The sequence below is a fragment of the Drosophila santomea genome, chromosome X (assembly GCF_016746245.2).
Source record: "Drosophila santomea strain STO CAGO 1482 chromosome X, Prin_Dsan_1.1, whole genome shotgun sequence".
Lineage (NCBI taxonomy): Eukaryota > Metazoa > Arthropoda > Insecta > Diptera > Drosophilidae > Drosophila > Drosophila santomea.
In genome coordinates, this window is record NC_053021.2 from 19,131,357 (window position 1) to 19,152,342 (window position 20,986).

The following is a 20,986-nucleotide window of genomic DNA, read 5'->3' on the forward strand; positions in this document are numbered from 1 at the left end:
CACCTAGCGGACGATAAGTGAAACACTAAATAATGCACGCATGTTTCGGTTGCAAAATTTGAATTTATAATTTCCAAACAAAGAAAAACAAAACCAGCGACGATTGAAAAGTTGAATTTGGCATAAAAACAGAAAAACTAATAATTTTGAATTGCTCCACCATCCTTACAAATGCTTGGCGGCTTCTCCCGTTTGGCTGCCACAGGCTGCATCCATACTGGTGGTTTGCACAGCTATGTCCACATCGTCGTCATCATCGGTGTTTTTGATATACAGATTGAGGCTACAGTGGAGCACCACCTCGGCAAGGAGCTGTTCATTGGTCACTTCGCAAGATGTCAAAATTTTGGTCAGATTTTTCGAGAGTTTAACGGGAATAGCACCATCATCATCATCATCATCACGCATTTTTGGCTTTGAGCTTTTTTCGGTAAAGTACACCGGCGACTTGAAGATCTCGACGATCTCTCTATGGATATCCTGGGTATTGTTGTTCTGGTTATTTGCATTCTGGTTATTAGACGGTCTAGCAGGGTTCTGGTTAGGGTTCGTCTTATGGAGGGACTTCTGTTCCCTGCCAACTCCCAACTGCTCCATTCGAGGCCCGTTTGCCTCGGGCTTAAATTCATAGCTCCGTTTCTCCGCCTCCAAGCGTTGTATACGTTCGTTGGCGGCTTCAATGCGTTTAGCCGCTTCCTTCTTTTCAGGATCACTGGCGTTTTGGACAGATGGCTTTCGTGTTTCGGTCATTGTTTGGCCAGTGGGACCAGTACCGTTGTGGCGACCAGGTTTTTTGGTGGACTTTGTCCCCATGGCCGGGGTCATTGGACGTGGAGTATCGGCGCATATGCCAGTTAGATCTAGTGGAGGGATTCTTACAGAGCGTTTGCTCCTTCGGGTTGGCTCCTTTGCCGGCATTGCGGCTTTCGTGGTTTTGTCTTTTGAATTACTTTGATTTTGAGGAAACTTACCAGGCTTAGGTTTAAGCTCTGGTGCTTCTGCGGTGGTGCTCCTTTGATTACGATCATCCTTCTTGAATGCCGGCGACTGGTTCCGGTTAGTCTCGATGTAATCTTCATATCCAGCCTTCTTCTGATCACGTCGCGGTGATATCTTCACGATCTCAATGCCACGACGATTCTTGGATGCAGAGACCGGTGTGGTCGATCGGGAGCTTCCCAGGCCGATGTCCTGGTGGTCACGAGCGGCCAGTACATCGTAGCCCATGCACCTTTCGCTATTGTAGTTGGCTTTGTAAAAGTGGCGAAACCACACGGCAAATTCGAAATTGTCCACACAGCGGCCTTTGACCAACTTATTAACCTGCACGGGTGGACTCACTTTTACCTTATTTAAGGCTTTCTGCAGTTCCTTAAAGTTGGCCACGAACTCGTATTCCTGATTCGAAACAAACTTCACGCGTTTCAAATTAATGACGTCGGGAAAGAGCATATGCATCAGATTGCAATAGGCTGCGCCAGTGCACAAATGTTCGATTTTGGTCAGGCTGCATTTGAGCGTCTCGTTGAACCATTCCAGAATCTCGCCACGGGACCACTGAATCAGGGAATTGTGGGTCACCGTCACATTGCAGGCCACCGAAGGGGCCATCGTCAGTCCGATCGGCTATATGTATCTGTAAGCTATGTATATATAAGCTAATTAAGTATATTAGCAACTTCCTCCTCGCACATTCATCCATAACTTACCCAAAGAAAGTGGTACAGGTGCTAGTAGTTAACAAAAAAAATTCAAGTCTTTAATTTTTTTGTATAGCCTTCAGGTATTTCCTGAAAAACGTATGGCTGTTTTTTTTCGAATAATTTTTTTCTCAAATAATCTGGTTTAGTTTGAAAATCGGAATGTATAGTTCCTTTTACAAAATTGTATATAGAAGTTGCTTAACAAACTGGTGAAAATACTACGTCTGTCTTGTGTTACGATTACAGAACGAATGCTTATTTGAACTGAGGCGTTGTCCAGCTTAGAAATAAGGAAATGAAGTTTCATATCATGGAGTACTTGATTTAAAAAATTGAACGGGGGTTTTGCATGGCCTACCCATCATTTTGTCTATCTAGGAAAGGTTGTTTGTCCGTTCCTCCTTTTGTCCGCTCGTCTGTATGGTCAGGAAAATTCGAAATTACTGGGGAGTGAGTGGGTGTTATATTTCAGTTACATTTATGTATATATACACTTAAATGTTGTTTAACCTTTATATATATCCTTTATAAATGTAGCTATTACGGCTTTGGCTTTCAGATTCTCGTACGTCCTACGTTATTTTACATCCGCTTACGTTTCACGTTCTTCTTTGAGCTTCTACTTCTCTTTTACATTCTTCTATGAGCTTATACTTCTCTTTTACATTCTTCTACTAGCTTCTACTTCTCTTTTACAATCTTCTATGAGCTCCTACTTCTCTTTTACATTCTTCTACGAGCTTCTACTTCTCTTTTACATTCTTCTACGAGCTTCTACTTCTCTTTTACATTCTCCTACTAGCTTCTACTTCACTTTTACATTCTTCTACGTGCTTCTACTTCTCTTTTACATTCTTCTGCGAGCTTTTTCTTCTCTTTTACATTCTTCTATGAGCTTCTACTTCTCTTTTACAATTCTTCTACTAGCTTCTACTTCTCTTTTACAATCTTCTATGAGCTCCTACTTCTCTTTTACATTCTCCTACTAGCTTCTACTTCTCTTTTACATTCTCCTACTAGCTTCTACTTCTCTTTTACATTCTTCTACTAGCTTCTACTTCTCTTTTACATTCTTTTATGAGCTCCTACTTCTCTTTTACATTCTCCTACTAGCTTCTACTTCTCTTTTACATTCTCCTACTAGCTTCTACTTCTCTTTTACATTCTTCTACGTGCTTCTACTTCTCTTTTACATTCTTCTACGTGCTTCTACTTCTCTTTTACATTCTTCTATGAGCTCCTACTTCTCTTTTACATTCTTCTACGAGCTTCTACTTCTCTTTTACATTCTTCTACGAGCTTCTACTTCTCTTTTACATTCTCCTACTAGCTTCTACTTCACTTTTACATTCTTCTACGTGCTTCTACTTCTCTTTTACATTCTTCTGCGAGCTTTTTCTTCTCTTTTACATTCTTCTATGAGCTTCTACTTCTCTTTTACAATTCTTCTACTAGCTTCTACTTCTCTTTTACAATCTTCTATGAGCTCCTACTTCTCTTTTACATTCTCCTACTAGCTTCTACTTCTCTTTTACATTCTCCTACTAGCTTCTACTTCTCTTTTACATTCTTCTACTAGCTTCTACTTCTCTTTTACATTCTTTTATGAGCTCCTACTTCTCTTTTACATTCTCCTACTAGCTTCTACTTCTCTTTTACATTCTCCTACTAGCTTCTACTTCTCTTTTACATTCTTCTACGTGCTTCTACTTCTCTTTTACATTCTTCTACGTGCTTCTACTTCTCTTTTACATTCTTCTATGAGCTCCTACTTCTCTTTTACATTCTCCTACTAGCTTCTACTTCTCTTTTACTTTCTTCTACGAGCTTCTACTTCTCTTTTACATTCTTCTACGTGCTTCTACTTCTCTTTTACATTCTTCTGCGAGCTTTTACTTTTTTTTACATTCTTCTACTAGCTTCTACTTCTCTTTTACATTCTTCTATGAGCTTCTACTTCTCTTTTACATTCTTCTACTAGCTTCTACTTCTCTTTTACAGTCTTCTATGAGTTCCTACTTCTCTTTTACATTCTTCTATGAGCTTCTACTTCTCTTTTACATTCTCCTACTAGCTTCTACTTCTCTTTTACATTCTCCTACGTTCTTTTTAGTACTTTCTACGTCCTTCAACTTCGTTCTACGTTTCTCTACGCCCCTTAAATTGTTTCCTATGCGCATTTACCATTTACTAACTAAATTGAAATAAATAGTAAATAATTAATGAAATTAGTTGAACCAGCGAATTTTTGACTTTCAGTCTGCAATCTGGGAAAAACGGACATTAAAAACTGGCTGGCAATCCAATAACGATTCAATATGCACACATGTATGTATTTGCCAAAAAGCTGAACGAGGATTAGGAAATTTGAATTGGTTTGTCCACCCAGACGGATTCGGATGACCCCATGTGGGCAATTTAAGTGCTGCACTTTTTGGAACATACATACATATATCTATAGTACAATAACAAGAACAAAAAGAACAATCTAAAACAGACATGTCACTGCCAACGTGTGGCACTGTTTTGGGCAAAATAATAATAGTGCAAAATAAATTCCACAAATATCCTATTGTTTTGGCTTGACAACCCATTTTCGGTTGGCATTTCTATTTCTATTTCCGTTCCCGGAAGTGAGGCACTCCCAAATGCATTTTCCATACGGCTACGGACCATCGACAAAGGCAATTAAATTTGTAAAATTTCGCAACGAGTGGAAAGTGTAATATGCAATGTGCAATGTGCAACCTGTGTGACCTCATTGATTAGCCAGATGCAGTTGTTTCTGCAGTTGGTCTTTATATTCGAAATTGATGGCATTCAGCATGGAAATTGGATTCGACATCATGGCTACATGGCTAGCACATTGGCAGTCGATGACTTAAGTTAATGGACAGCTGACAATTAAAAAGGAAAACGTGATTTCACATAAATGCCATAAATCAAGTACATATGTATATGCTATCCTTTTTAGTCACTGAGTTGCATCAAATAGTAAGTTAAGTGATTACGAATTACATGCAAAAATGCGTTTATATCTTTCCAAAATTAATTTTATTATTAATATACTCCAGAAAAGGCAGTTAAGTATTTTCTAAGGCATTCAAGTATTTGAAAGTTTTCTAGGCAACGCAGAAGTTGGTGCAAAATGCATTAAAACTGCAGGCATTATAATTAATAATTAATTAATAATAGTAAATTACGAATTACGTGCAAAAATGCATTTATACCTTTCCAAAGTTATTATTATTAATATACTCCAGAAAAGGCAGTTAAGTATTTTCTAAGGCATTCAAGTATTTGAAAGTTTTCTAAGCAACGCAGAAGTTTGTGCAAAATGCATTAAAACTGCAGGCATTATAATTAATAATTAATTAATTATAGTAAATTAAGTGATTAGTGCAATTAGTGCAATTAAGTGCAAAAATGCGTTTATATCTTTCCAAAATTAATTTTATTATTAATATACTCCAGAAAAGGCAGTTAAGTATTTTCTAAGGCATTCAAGTATTTGAAAGTTTTCTAGGCAACGCAGAAGTTGGTGCAAAATGCATTAAAACTGCAGGCATTATAATTAATAATTAATTAATTATAGTAAATTAAGTGATTAGTGCAATTAGTGCAATTAAGTGCAAAAATGCGTTTATATCTTTCCAAAATAAATTTTATTATTAATATACTCCAGAAAAGGCAGTTAAGTATTTTCTAAGGCATTCAAGTATTTGAAAGTTTTCTAGGCAACGCAGAAGTTGGTGCAAAATGCATTAAAACTGCAGGCACTATAATTAACATTGTTGCTGCTGCCATAGGAATCTTCACTGGTTCATAACTTTTGAGAGAGGTGTTCAAAAGTATGCTGCACATAATTTTACATCCACATTTGGCCCCAAAATAAATCACTGCATACTTTGGGGCACTTCTTGCTCGCCGTTTTGAAACCTGTTGTTGATTTCAATTTTGTTTCGGCCAAAAGCGTATTTGTTTATCATATACGAGTACTTAAAAATTAAATTGGGTCAAAGTCATTTGAAATTCGTGAGCGGACAATCCGAATTAATTAAAGAATCTCTGCCTCTGTATTGTCGGCGACCTGAACAAAAGCATTGACTTTTGTTTGTCTTTCGTCTTGCACAATAAATAACGAAATTCCTTTTCAAAATGTTCTGGCTTTTCTGGCAAAGCGAAGAGAGCGGCCCTCCCTCTCCCCCCCCCCCTCTCCCACATGCCAATGCGTTACGTTTGGCCATTTTCTCTTTTCGGGGAAATTGTGGGAAAATCGTGAGCAAATCGTTGGGAAATTCTGTGGGGAAAAATCTCCGGCTGGCCGGCGGTCTATAAAAGCGCGCTACCAACGCCGTGCGCGTTACAAAGGCAGGCGGACTGCCGACGCGAGTGCTTAGTGCAGAGTGCTGAGTGCAGAGTGCTGAGCGGCAGGATAAGGCGGTTGACAAAAGGACGAGCGCATAAAAAGGACGAAACGACGTAAAGGGTTGATTCCGTGGCTCAATCTCACACATTTACTACGTAAGCCCGCGATCCTGTGCAATTTAGTTGTGTTTTTTTCCACCCTTTTCTTTTTTTTTTTGTGAGTGTGTGTGGTGTGGTGTGGTATCCTTGTTTTGGCAGATTTACACAGAAATTATAGTGACAAAGTGCGCTTCACATGAGTCGAAGGACGCGCGTTTTTAGCATCCTGGCACCAGCCTCAGTGGAACTCAAGCCGAGTCGCCGGAAAACCCATCCATCCATCTACCATCCATCCAATACCATCCGATATACCCACTCGTACCCCATGTCCACACGATTCATTTCGCGCGTCTATAGTTTTTCCTGCTATCCGTGGTGCTCCCCCCTTTTCCCCTCATCGCCCCCAGGAACACTGTTCAAAAAGTTGTTTCCTTTATGTGCTTGCATATACATATGTAGAAGTGTATACAAGGCAAAGTGTGATAATACAGCAATCAAGTGATTTGTAGTCAGTAATGTACTTATATAAAGAAGAATATGTAGAATATGCACTAGTGCACCATTTTGTTATAATAATGATAAGATAATCTTTCAAGTTATTAAAAAAGTAATTAAAATAGTAGACAATGGTTGACAGCAATGGATTTTAAATTGGAAATCTATTTTCGAATGCCACTATAACAAGGCATCCAAATTGTTCGCTGTGCAGAGGGAATCGTGCTTGGCCATTTAATTGTGGTCTCTGGTGACCAGCAGGGGTTCGGAATGGGATGTGGCATGTGGCATGGGGCATTGGGGCATGGAGCAAGATGGGCGGATGCTAGATGGGGCATGAAGCATGGGAATTGTGCTAGGAGGTGGAATGGCGCTTTCTTCGATTCAATTCGATTCGATTTGTCGTAATGAAGCTAGTCCACGGAGCCCCATGCAATAGTTAACATATTTTTATTGCCTTTTGTCGCCAAAGTGTCCCTTCCCCACCAGGATTCGCCAGATCCGCCAGATCCGCCTCCGTTTCTCCACCATCTGCATATATACATATATACATATATGTTTGTGTGTGTATATAGAAGCATCTATATCACAGCTCCCTCGGCAGTTTCGGTTTCAAGTGCCATTGGAGCTGAAGCTCCTCCGGATTGCTCACTTGATTTGTTGGCCGATTCAATGTTTGCGCTTTTGCGTGGCCAACAAGTGTGGTAGTTGGCCATTGGCATTGGTAGTGGGCATTGGTATTGGTATTGGTATTGGTATTGGTATTGGTATAGGGCTTGGGATTGAGAGTGAAACTTGCGGATTGAATGGGAGGGAGGTCAAGAGCTGGTCATTTGGGAATCGGGTTTAGGGTTCCCTCGAGTGGTTCCCAAAGTTGCTTACATCATTTCGGGGGAGCCCTTAAAAGTCATGTTCACCAACACGGTGCTGCCGAACAAATCCAAAATCCGGAGTAATCAACGATGTCAGGGGAACTTCGTAAATATGTATGAGTTCTAATGTAAATATTTACATTTCTCAATCGCTGCGACTTCAGGTGCAAGTACAACTCAAACATTTCAATTGGAATTATCACAAGCAGCGGATAAAGTTGAGAAAACGTGTTAAAGCTATATGTTATGTTCTTGGCAAAAGTTTTGCAAATATTAACTTTGTAAGTTTTGCAAATATTAACTTTATGAGTGTTGCAAATATTAACTTAATAAATGGTTAAAAAATTAACTTAATAAATGTTACAGATATTCACTTAATGCAATATTAATATTACAAATATTATCTTAATAGGTTTTACAAATATTAACTTGATAACTTTTACAAATATTAACTTAATAACTTTTACAAATATTAACTTAATAAGTGTAGCAAATATAATCTTAACAAGTGTTATAAATATTAACAAATATTAACTTAATAAATCTTGCAATTTCCATGCCGAATACACATTTTTAGTTAAAAATGTATATATACCATTGCGATTATTCTGTAATTCGTATACGCACGTTCAATTAAGCAATGAAATTAAATTTGTGTAGGAATTCACTGGCCTTTTGCGGTTTATTTCTGTATTCCTAATGGGTTAGTCCTTTGGGAAAATCCCGGGCGGAAAGCACTTAGAGCCTTTGCGGGGGGTTCACTCCTGATCGCAATCAATCGTGGTTGCTCAAACTTTCGCCAACCGAAACTTTTACTCCTGCCCACTTTCACCCACCCATCACACACACACACACACACTCGCTTACACACACACACACACACACACATGATGTGTGTGTTTGGCCAAGTGATTCATTAAAGCAATTAGAGTGGCTGAGTGGACAAACATTTAGCAACACTTCTCTTGCATGCAGCCAGGATTTGCGGCCATCTAATGCTCATTGAAATTTACGATTATGCTGCGAAATTATTAAACAATATGACCGCCAGCGGAGTTCAGCTCAGGAATTCAGTGGGAAAAACCGGAAAAGCTGAAAGAGCAGCAGTAGAAGCAGCAGCAGAGGAGAAGCGTAATAAGGAATCAACAGGGAAATTGGGCAGCCTGCTTGGCCGCACACTGGCCAAAGTGGCCAAAGTGGCCCGCTCCAATCCCGCCCAGCACGTGAGCAATCTGCCCGTTTCCGCCCTCCTGCTCCAGGCCCTCGACGTGGTGGACGTGGCCCGCGGCCAGGGAATCGATCAACCCATCAGCCCCACCACCATCAGCCCAACCACCATCAGCAGCACCGCCACCAGCAGCAGCACCACCATCACCACCACTAGCGACGACAGCAGTGACCCAACGGATGTGTTTAGCGGCCAGCCGCCAGCGTTCTCATTTCCCGCCAACGTAACGGGAGCAGCGGGAGCAGCGGGAGGTGCGGGGGATGCGGAGGCATATCTGCCGACGGCCAATCTCAGCGGTTTCATCGCATCCTCAACGACGGCGGTGATGAGCACACTGCCCATACCGCTGCCAATCCCCACCAGCACCATGGCCACGCTGCAGGCCCAAACGGTGGCCACCTTCATCGCCGCCACCGGCAGCAAGAATCGCCCAACGACCATCGTTGTCTACCCAACGGGTGAGTCCTTAAATCAAGCTGAATTTTAAACATATTTTATATCTATAGAAGATATTTTAAATTTTAGCAACATTTTTGAAGTGGCGCTCAGTGTATTTGCTATCAGCATTTGCAGTAAAAATAAATTATTTTGTGCTATCAACATTTGCAATAAACATAACTTATTTTTACAGGGAATTTGATTTATTTTTTGTTTATCACCCAACAGCTGAGTTTATAAATTATACAAACAATTTTAATCAAAATTTGTTCACAAAAAATACTTTGTTTTGTCTGTGGAAATGCATTTTATCATACACCTCGCAAGTTACATTTTTAACAAATTCTATATAGATAAAAGATATCTTTAATTTAACAACATTTTTCAAGTGGCGCTCAGTATTTGTGCTATCAGCATTTGCAGTAATAATAACTTATTTATACAGGGAATTTGATTTTCTTTTTTTTTATCACCCAACAGCTGAGTTTATAAATTATACAAACAATTTTAATCAAAATTTGTTCACAAAAAATACTTTGTTTTGTCTGTGGAAATGCAATTTTATCATACTGAGCGCACATATATTTTAATTACCAAAAGCGAATTACCAAAAAAAGTTGTAAAAAAAGCACATTACTTACGGCAACTTTGGCCATAAATAATAAAAGTAATTTGCACAATTCACGACTTTTCTTAAATTTCACTTCAATTTTACTTTAGGCCAATTTTGTTTTCATTTTTTTTTTGTGAGGAGCGAGAAGTGCGGAGTGAGTTGAGCATTTTATTGTGGAGCCACATGCACTTAAGGAAGTAATTAGTAATTACTGTGCATTTGGCATGCATTTCGTGAATTTTCGAGCAACTGAAATCAAAACAGCTTCCTGTTAATGCGCATTAAATTTGCATGTCCACGATGAATCTTGAAGTTCAGCTGAAATTGTGCAAATTACTTAAACTGCCGCGAATGCGATATTTTATTTTAATCAAGCGGGTTGACTTTATGAAGCGCTTTTAATCATGCTTGCGCGCTCTGTGCAAATTAATAACCATCATTATGGTTATTGATTTTTTTCTTTCTCCAACATATTGCCTGCTGTATGTATATCCTTTCTGCAGGGTTTTTTCAAGCATCCACGTCGTTTTTAATCAAAAGAAGAGCCCAAGTGGGATTTGTCACCGTTTTGGGGCAACAATCAATTATCGCCGCGTCGCAAATGAGAGGCACTCCTTCGCGAACTGCCTTAAGTTAATTACGAACATTTGCCGGATAAAGACCCGTGCTCCTCCGCTCTAGTAATCAAATCAAATCAAATCAAATCGAATCAACTCATTTCAACTCAACGCAACTCAACTCAAGTCACTGCAGTCAGTCAGCCAACGGGGTCGCGTGCCAGTCCTGGATCTGGATATCCCCAGATCCGTGGATTCACCATCAGTCTCTCGTCGTCATGCACATCCCGGCCTCCCAATCCATCCGCATCCCAATTAGTCGCCCCGTTTGCCGGCGTTAATTTGCATGAGCTGACAACCGAGTCCTCATTATCCGCATTGACTCCGATTTCTCCGCCGGCTGGCGACTGGCGCGTCAACTTTTATATATATTTTTTTTTTTATAGTTTCTCGTTGGCAGGACCAACTTTGCTTGGCTTTCGAACTGGCTCACAGGCCAATCCCAAAACTTGGCCCCAAACAGTTCAAGTATGAACTAGGCTCCATTTCCATTTCCCCATTTCCCCATTTCCCCTGCTTCATTTCCGATTCCCTGTTCCCATTTCCCCCGCTCCATTCAGCAATTAGACAAGTCTAAGTCGCAGTAATTGCAAAGAGTCGCACTCGAATTTAGCTGTTGATTGTGCCAGGCAAGTGTCGCCATCAGTTGAGTGGGTGGAAAAACAAAAAAAAAAAAAAAAGGTTGGGAAAACTGGGTGGAAAGTTGCTGGGCTTCTCCAGCTGGCGCCAATGTCACCAGCGCCTCGAGCCGCTCACAAATTAGAGTCTTAAAGGCTGCACGGAAAACAAAATAGCGAGGGTTTTTCCTGCAAAACACGAGGATTTTAAAATCACTGACAGAGAAAAAGCCTTAGGTAATAAAAAGGAGAACATACTTTTGGACACCTTCTTTAAGCGATTCCAGTGATTTCTTTCCCACGTCACTAATTTGTATATAGTGTTTGGTAATTCTTAAGAATATTTCCCCACCCTGTGTTGTTAAGATACAATATTATGATGTACGGTTTCTTCACTTAATAAATATTATCGAAATCTTGAAGGATTTTCAGCTTGAATGCGTTTGAAAGCCTTTAAAGCACACTGTTCTGTATTCAAACTGCTAGAGTTTCTTATTTACTAAAAAGAAACTATTATTTGTATGTAATTAGAGCTGTAATTTGTATGTAATTTGCTAAACTTTACATTACCGCTTAAATTGCTTTCATTTTTTATTGTGTGACGAAGGCGACGTCTTTATTAAGCGAATGGCTCCTTCGACACATTTGCAGGGCTCCGCTTCTGTGCCGTCGAAATTTGCCGACAACATTGTCGACTTTCCTGCCCGCCTTATCGGTGCCCAAAAAACATGAATAAAAAACAAAAAAAAACCCAGACTGCAGCTCATACCGCCCGTAGGCCCATAACCATTCTCATTTCCCCAATGCCCCAATCCGCACTACAATCACAGGGTACATCTCGGGCCTTATCGACGGTACGGGGGCGTGGTGGTGACTGGTGGGCGGCATATGTCTATTTCAGCGCCCTGCATGGCCTGTGGGCGTGGCACTCGAGTTGCCGCCACCTTGTCAGTTCGACACAAAATACAACTTTTCGTCCATGCTGACAGCAATGGTATAAAAAAATGGTATACAAAAAAAATATAAAAAAATATACGAAAAATGAAAAAAAAAAAAAAAAAAAAAAGAATCGCAGATGGAGAAAAAACTTGCCCATTACAATTTCCCCACCTCCCAAAAAAAAAAAAAAACGACAAGGAGAAAAAGTGCGTAAACTCATCCGATAAAATGATATAACAGGAATGTGATGTCCTTCAGCTCCATTGATAAGTTAACAATGCATTCTACTTAGCGAAACACTCGAATGCCTGTTCGCTTTTTTCGACGGGGAGTTCTCGTTTTTCACATTTCCCAAAGAGAAAACTCAACTGGGGGCGGTTCTTTCCGCGAACAATACTTAAATGTTCGATTTTTTTTTTTTTTTTTTTTGTATTTTCTACCCCCCTTTTAAAACGTTCCACTGGTGTAAGCTGAATTTAATAGTCAGTGCTGGAATGGCGAATTTATACGAGCGAGGGCGAAGTTATTTAATAAATAAAAGGGCAGTAGTTTAATAGTTTAATGGGCAGTAGTTTAATAGTTTAATAGGTTAGTAGTTTTATAGTTTAATAGGAAGAAGTTTAATAGTTTACTAGGTTAGTAGTTTAAGAGTTTAATAGGTTAGTAGTTTAAGAGTTTAATGGAAAGTAGTTTTATAGTTTAATGGGAAGTAGTTTTATAGTTTAATGGGAAGTAGTTTAATAGTTTAATAGGTTAAACTATAAAACGTTTAATGGGAAGAAGTTTAATAGTTTAATAGGTTGGTAGTTTTAGAGTTTAATACGTTAGTAGTTTTATAGTTTAATAGGTTAGTAGTTTTACAGTTTAATAAGTTAGTAGTTTTAAGTGGGCACCATGGGTTTTATTTTGCTATATTTATAGTACATATTTGTATGTATAGCTCAAGCTGTAGTAACGAAGCGCACCTCCACATTTGGTTGTTTTCTGATGGAAAACAAATCCCTTTTTGGTAATTTAATCATGCTAATGTTGTCAACAGCTTTCGACTGTTTGCAGCTGAGACGTTCGTTTTGACCATATCGAATGGGTTGTGTTTGTGTGTAGAGCAAGGGAAAGGGAAAGGGAGAGAGAGACTTGGCCGTAAAACCGCATTTTATTGGTCACCAGCTTTTGGCCAGAATCCTGTCAACAACAGGACACCACCACTGACTTTGATTTGGGCGGGAATTTGCTGGCCCGATTTGCTCGGCTGTAGCTGCGTATCAAAGTGAAACTTTGGGGCTCTATTAAATGCAAACTATTCTCCGCAAATGCCTTCCGGACTTCAAAGTTGGCTCCCCCTCCCATCTACCCACTTTTCCCCCCTTTTTCCCTTAACCTTTCACATTTTTCCCGCCTTGAGTTGAACCGCAATCAAGCTCGAGTTGACTTTGATGGGAATATATTCGAATTGGAGAAATCACTTTACGCTACTATATGGGTGTATGTGTACCCAGCATATCTGTCTGTGCCGACTTAACTTGATACACTCAAAAAAAAAAACCAAAGCTTTATTAACATCATCAGCATGAGTTGCTGTTTTAAAGAGCTAACTACCAATGTTAACGATCCCTATAATTTGTTACAATTTGTATTTTAGGAAAATACATTTTTGGCTAAATTCTAGAATTTATTTGTAAGCTTTGAAAAAAAATTTTCAAAAAAAAATACAATTTTCAAAATGAAATCGATTACGAATTAAAAAACAAGCTCAACGAGGCATGGGAATTCATATTTGAACTATTATATCCATAGTATTGGCCAAAGAAGCGATTATTTTTGCACGAAAATTCCGAAAAAACTAAATTTATTTTAAAACGAGAAAGGGAAGAATATTTGGGTGTTTTTCTGTGTGTATTGTGTGTATACTGCGCACATTCGATGGGCTTTGTTTATGCTGGCGATGCTGCCTTTGTGGCGCATTCCTATTCCATCGCCGACGTCAAATATGCAAACATTTAATTTCGATTCAAAGGACGCGTCTGTCTGAGTGGGGCAGAGGCATTATTTTTATTGTATTTATTGAATATTTCTGGGCATCAAACGACGCCTGATGACTCGCCGTCCGCGAATACAGAACTCCATCTTCAGGATGCTAAGGAGTAGGGATGCAAGACGCAGGACGCAGGACGCAGGATTCACCCACTTCGCGCCATCAATTTGTGTAAATTTGAACTGTCACTTTGAAGGCGTTAATTGGATTCAGTGGCGCAGGCAGCCGCGAGCTGGGGGATGCCTGGGAGTCCTGCAGCCGCCGCCGCCGTCGAGTCCTTTGCCCGCAAGGAGCTGCTGATGGACAAAGTCGAGTAAATCCAGCTGAGGCTCTGATAAGGCAGCAGCAAACATTTTGTGTCGGCGCTCCTGATCGAACGCGAACTTAATCGAATAATGTCAGGCCAACATCAAGTGCTCCATTTAACCCGGGTGTGGGCTTATCCTTTATATCTAAAGGACCTCCCTCTCTCTCTGCCCTGCGAGTCGATAAAGTTGCGAATAAAGTGACACTCAAGCGCTCTTTTGGGGGGGGGGATAAATAAACACTAAGCGTGTTCTATTTTATTTTGAGCAGTTAGTTATTCATATCATTTTGTAATTTCGTAACTTGAAAATGCTAAAACTTTGTGTGCAGTACAAATAAATACAGGTGTTTAATTATTTCAATGTTTACGTTGCACTTGGGTGTAATTAATGCAGGCAATATCCCGCCGTAATGATATTAGCATCCATTTACATAGTTTCAAAACTTTATTCATTTGAATAATCTTTCGCCGAAAACCTTTTTCAAAACTTGGCAGGGCATTCAGCTTTTCGTTTTTTTTCTTTCCAATTTGTTGCCTTTATGCTACTTTTTCGACAAACAAAATTTGGGCCATGGCTTTGTGACTTAGATTAGAGCATCCGTTGGCAAGGACGAATGGTGCCAGTTGGTTGTGGGTGGTGCTGGGTGGTGCAGGGTGAGGCAGGGTGGTGCAGGGTGATGCTGGGTGGGGCAGGGTGGTTGACTGTGACGTATGAGTGGCTTGAGTGGGACTGGCAAATGAGGTTGCCGGGTCAGGGGATTGGATTCGCTGCTGCTGCTGCGGGTGGGATAAGTTCACCAGGTGGATCAGTTAGGGCTCTAAGTCCTGGCGGGATTTAGTTCAGCCCAGCGAAACAAGGAAATTATCCTTGGGAAGCACAGGCTTAAGCCTGTTTAACCTCGTGTTCAGAGCACTTAAAGGATTCATTCAAACTGAAGTATATATTTATTTATTTTGTACTTAAATAGCTGAAACGTAAACACATTTTCAGTTCGACATGTGCGCGTATTTGTATTTAAATTCCTTATTCGAATTTGCTTTCTTAGTAAATTGTGGTAAATTTCCCCAGATAAAAACGGAATGAAACACAGTGTGATACTTATTATTGTAAGACTTTAAGAGTGGCATTCCCTAAGGGAAACACACGTACGCGTAGCATGTGAAGTGGATGATTTTGGGTAAGAAACATGTTTAAAATGTTTTCTTTATGTCGGTGGGATAAATGTTGTTTTGTTTTTGCTAATTATGCCTAATGGAATTAAGAAGGCGAAATGGGGCTAAATGGCGGTGTATGCAGATATGCCTCGGCTTAGTTTATGGCCAAGAGCCGAAATTAAACAGGCTAACGTAGGAAAATGCAAATGGCTTAAATGGAATGTGCCTCTTCCTCACACTCCCCCAGACTCCCCCCACTACTGCCCCCTTTAAAAATTCGTTCATTTCTCGTCGCTTTTAGCCCACACAATTTCCCATCTTTTTTCCCATCCCGAGTTTGTGCTGATAAATGTTGCCTACTTTTTTGGGGGGGCGGGGTGGTGTGGGGGCCATGCAAATGAACCGTAGATGAGATGAGCTCCGGAATTATGAGTTTGCGTTGGCCATAAAACCAGCCATTCCAGCACTTGGTTATTGTGATAAAATAAACATATAAATAAATAATCTTTGCTCTCTGCTGATGGCAATGCTGATGGCATTTCTGCGGCTGACCAAGCCCACAACCACAACAACAACCACAACAATTAGGGCCCCCTTGATTTTGGGGCGTTGACAGCCCCACAAACTCGGCCGATTAACATTCGTGCATCATTTGGCAAGGCCGAATTGTTTTTGCCTTGCCTTTTCTTCTTTTTTTTGTTTCTTGTTGGGGGTGGGGGGTGTATACACATTGGCATAATGGGGGCAAATAAGGTTGGGCAAGGTCACACGGCCAGTAGGCAAAATATAGCAAAATGTGGCAAAATGTGGCAGAATGCGACCTGGTGGGGTCAAGAATGTGTACACGGCTCTGCGATGTTGAGTGCGATTAAGTGGACTTGCTGGAGCAGGAAGTGCCCTCCACTTCTTTCCGGGCAGGCCAAGGAAATGTTCAATAAATTTCGGGTCAAAATATTTGCCTAAAGATGGGCAAGCTAAGATAGATAGATGGAGTCAGGTACAAACGGATAAATGGAGTGTTCTACGTGGTGACTTACGTTTGGATTAGGGAAACAGCAGATTCATTTTCAGTGCGGAAATGTTCGAGTGCCCAAAAAACATTGGGCTACATGTACCGAAAAGCAACACGTTTGGGCATTAAACTGGAATTTTATTATCTAAGTTCTCAGCATCTAGTTATAGTAGTATAGTATTATTGTAGGTGCGCTTCGTCACTATGCCGAATAATGAATAAGTGAATGCATGAATCTAATCAATCCATATGTTTTTTACACCCATTTCAGTTTCACCCGAGTCGATTGTCATACCGATCGTCTCCTGCATCTTCGGCTTCCCCATCCTGGCGCTCCTGGTGATCTGCTGCCTGCGCAGGAGGGCCAAGTTGGCCAGGGAGAGGGACAGGAGGCGGAACTACGATATGCAGGACCATGCCGTCAGCCTGGTCAGATTTAGTCCAATACATAGGCTTAGTGAGTTTGAATGTCGTAATGTAATGTGTGTACGAAGAACGTTTCTTTTTCTCGTCTCGTCTCGTTTTCTTTTTTATCTCTGGTTTTGCAGCCACTCGCAGTTCGAATGACTTGTCCGTATTTTACGACATTCTGCATCCTGCAACCTGCATCCCAGCATCAGTGCATCCCAGCATCCCAGCATCACTGCATCCCAGCATCTCTTGCATTACCCACCTGCTTCAGTGCAGATACAAAATTCATCTGTGCCCTCACTTTACGAGCATATACAGCCCACATTCACATTAAACTGCACTCCTCTAGCTCTTTTGCCCACTGATATATACATATATATGTACTATACACACTCGACTCGACTGGATTCGCTTTCACTTCGCCAGTTTTCCCCTTAATCTGTGCCATGTCGTGGCCATTAATACACCTGTCGACCATTGTTGTTGGATCGGCATGCCAGCATAAAAGAAAGAAAGTTGGCAATCCACAAAAGGATGACAAAGAGCCCGACGACGCATCATCAATATCATAATCATTGTTTTTTAAGAGCCCGCATGTCGCAAATGTACTATGTACATACATACATATGTATGTATGTACCTTTGTACGACGGCACTGAATTGTCATTGTCAGTGGACAGTGCAGAATCCAAACCAAAATCCCCACAAAATCCGAACACAGCTGCATTAGCCATCCTGATAGCACGCACACTGAGCGAAATCGGTTCACGTTCTCTGTTTTTTTATTTTTTTATTTTAAAACTTGAAATATCTTTTTTGATGCATTATTCACACGTCGTTATTGAAACTCGTAGGTGAAAATATAGCAGTACACATCGTTTGCAGATTTCCAGTCATTTCCTATCAATTTAATATTTATGAAACATATACATATATTCCATTCCGACAATATGGAAGTTCTTATCGAAACGGCAAAAAGATTCAATTTATTCACATTCTGCTGGGCAGCCGTGTTTCCCACCGAAAAGCAAACTACGGAAAACGTGAGTTGAGTGAAAGCAGCACAACTTAACTGCTAGAAAGTAAGGCACATGTGTGTGTGTGTGTGAGCTGCTTTGCAAGTGTCAAGCGAAGAGAGGGAGAGGGAGAGATAGGAAGAGCGAGTAGCCCGACTTGCATTTGCATAGCATACCTTTGGGCGCTCGCCGTCCTGTTTGCATTTCACAAAATCGAATGGGGAAACGGGGGAAAAGCTGCGGGGGAAACGGCAGTTGGGGGAAAAAACACAAACACAAACAGAAACAAAAACAAAAAAAAACAGGAAAAACTGTTGACGGGGGGTTAGTATAATAGTATAGTAGCTTGCCCGCTTATTTAGCAATGCGACACACACGCACACACAGCGCCCCCGGAGTTGCCACGCCCACAAAGCCACGCTGTCGTGCAAGGGTTCAGGTTGCAGGTTCCAGTGCTTTATGCACGCACGAACACGCAGAAACATTTTTATAACTGTAAATTTCATATTCAGAACGCGGGGCGTCAACTGAATGTGAATCCGCCACTTCAGGTTCCATAGAGCAAAAGAGAAAAAAAAAGAAAATAAAGCACTCTGGCAGAAAAAAAAAAAATAAACAAACACACACACACACAGGCGCAGTCAACCCTTCTTCAGCGGCAACTCACGCAGCAAATGCCGTCACATTCAGCTGATACCCTTGATTAAGTGCAGTTTCGCAAGCTCTTTTTCCCCTTATCGAAATAATCAATAAATTGTTGATAAAAAAAATTGAAAAAAATTAAAGTGCACAAAAGTAGACAAAACACATATTTTAAATAGGCAATTCAATACCCCTTTAAGCAGTATCATTTAGTCTGGCATTTCTTTCCTTGTCAAGGATTGCACAACTGTTTACCATTTTCAAGCTACTTTTCCTCTTTAAAAACCTCTTTAAACTGTGCTGAAAATGAAGTGGAAAAAGCTCGAAAAATGTGTAACCCATTTGCGTAGCATTTTTTCTCACTGTGCAGCGCCGCAACGATTATGATTAAGGTGGTGTCGACGAGGTCGACACAACCGCAGGACCCCAAAAACGAGGAGCGACAACCGCAAACTACACTGGTTTTTGGCTGTGTCGCTTCTTGGCCCCAAAAACAACACACACACAGATGGAGACATGGACACACACACACATACACATATTTGGCGCACACCCAAAATGGGGACACGCGTTTTTTGGCACACATTTTCGCAAAACGATTACGCATCACCGCAGATGCCTTTGTCTGTTTCCTTTTTTTGTGTCCCAACCAATTTCGCCCCTCTTGTTTTCACATATTTTCACATTTTTTTATTTGGTGCACATTTTTTATTTGTTGCCGGTACTGACAGCAAATTGAGTTAATCATTTAAACAGGATGTTCATTTTGCAGCACGTGAAATGTTCATTCTTAATTACTTTTTAGGACACCATAAACTAATCAAACTCACATTACATTTGCATGGAATCACACAGTAGTTTTTCACGCTCTTTTCACACAGCTCAAATCACACCGTTCGTATTTCACTTATTTACACAGCATTGGGGCGAGCATATACCCATTATTTGTTTAAGAAAATGGGAAAATAAGAAGTGCTTTCGCTCGCTTGGCCAAAATATAACGTGTATTGCTGAGATGCGATGCAAGTAAATCACTTTTCACCCCACGTTTTTCTCATTTTCGGCGCGTGTCACCAGCACATCCGTGACATTTTCAATGTGTCTCCTTCGACATCACTCATATCCTTCACACACACACACTCACCACACACCACACACACATACACCCTTTTGCATCATATATCCTGCCCGATGGACCAAATGCAAACAGACAACTTTGATTAAAGGAAATTCTCTCTTCCCATTACCCGCACACCATCCACAGATTACCGATCGTCGCGAGCTATCAGTCTACGTCCTGAACGAAGCCTAAGCCAGGGCTTCACCTCTCTGGAGCTGGACACTGTGCTGGAGGAGCGCTGCAGCGACGTGGAGCAAACGCAGACGGAGATGTTCAATGCGGAATCACCGATGGACACCACCTCCTACAAGATGTCCATCTCCTCGAGCTAACAGTTAGCCAAACTGGCTAACCAGCAACTGGAGCAGGCATCGCCCCACACCGAGATCCCGGATGCAGATGCCCAAGCAGAGCTCCAGGAGCCGGTTGTGAAGGTACCGCCGGCCAAGTCCGCATCGCAGCTGGCACCACCGCCACAGCTGCGCAAGACGGCCAGTGTGCGCGATGATCCTGCTGGTCTGGCCAAGCGGCGCAGTCGCCTCCAGGAGATCCGGGCCGCCAGCAGCAGTGCAAGTGGAGGCGGCGTTGGTGGTGGTGGTGGCAGCGAGGCGGCTGCTGCCTTCACCAAGCGGGAATCCAAGCGGGACCGCCGCCGTGGAGGAGGAGCAGCAGCAGCAGCAGCTGGAAGTGGTGGCCGCCAGTCGCCCACCATGCGCAAATCGCATTCCCTGGACGCCGCCGAGAGCTACTCGCTGGCCAGCATCCAGGCACCGCTCTGGGTGACCCTCACCAATGCCCGCACCATCGACGAGCTGGCCCAGCAGAAGATGTGAGCTCCAGCTTCAGCTCCAGCTCCAGCTGCATCAGATTCGTTCACTTAGCAAACCTCCGACAGTGTCTACCCCGCCCCGCCCACTTAGAAATCGTGTGAATGTTTAGATGAATTTCGAATTAGTCACATTACCGAGCTACAGAAACGAGCTACTTGCATCAATAACTAAAACTAAAGCTAAACCAATTTAATGACGTTACAGACCAAACAGAAATAGTGAAACGAAACTAATATTAAAGTGTGCAATTTTAAATTCACTTAATTAACAAGTCTTTCATTTGCATGTGGATGTGGATGTGGTTGTTATGCGCTAATCGATGATTTCATCTCAAGTCTTAAGTCTTTAACGACTGCTTCATTTCCATTACAGCACGTCGTTTTAATGGGGGTCATAAAAAATATGAACGTTTGATGGCATTTCAGTATTTCAGTACATCGCCCCCCTTTATTTGCAATTGTCTGTCTGGCAG

At 41.3% G+C, this 20,986-nt stretch overlaps 2 protein-coding genes across 3 annotated transcripts; one reads left to right on the top strand and one right to left on the bottom strand.

Moving 5' to 3' along the window:
• Positions 1–43: 43 nt before the first annotated feature.
• On the bottom strand, positions 44–1,945 carry LOC120455444 (microtubule-associated protein RP/EB family member 1). Of its 2 annotated transcripts, none has more exons than XM_039641649.1 (2): positions 1,710–1,945; positions 44–1,643 (listed from the first exon to the last, which is right to left on the bottom strand). In XM_039641649.1, exon 2 carries the CDS (start codon positions 1,609–1,611, stop codon positions 166–168), a length of 1,446 nt encoding a protein of 481 aa, XP_039497583.1. In that variant the 5' UTR covers positions 1,612–1,643; positions 1,710–1,945; the 3' UTR covers positions 44–165. The 2 variants fall into 2 exon arrangements, with proteins under 2 accessions (XP_039497583.1, XP_039497585.1); XM_039641651.1 differs by having other exon boundaries at positions 44–1,658.
• Positions 1,946–8,141: 6,196 nt separating this feature from the next.
• On the top strand, positions 8,142–20,754 carry LOC120456632. Its single transcript, XM_039643555.2, is given in 3 exon segments — positions 8,142–9,223; positions 16,767–16,952; positions 19,829–20,754. Coding segments are annotated over 3 exon segments (1,566 nt in total). The 5' UTR covers positions 8,142–8,532; the 3' UTR covers positions 20,518–20,754.
• The last annotated feature ends 232 nt before the right edge of the window (positions 20,755–20,986 follow it).

Excerpts from the sequence above, each read along its gene's own strand:
- LOC120455444 (XM_039641649.1), bottom strand. The coding sequence starts at position 1,611 with ATGGCCCCTTCGGTGGCCTGCAATGTGACGGTGACCCACAATTCCCTG.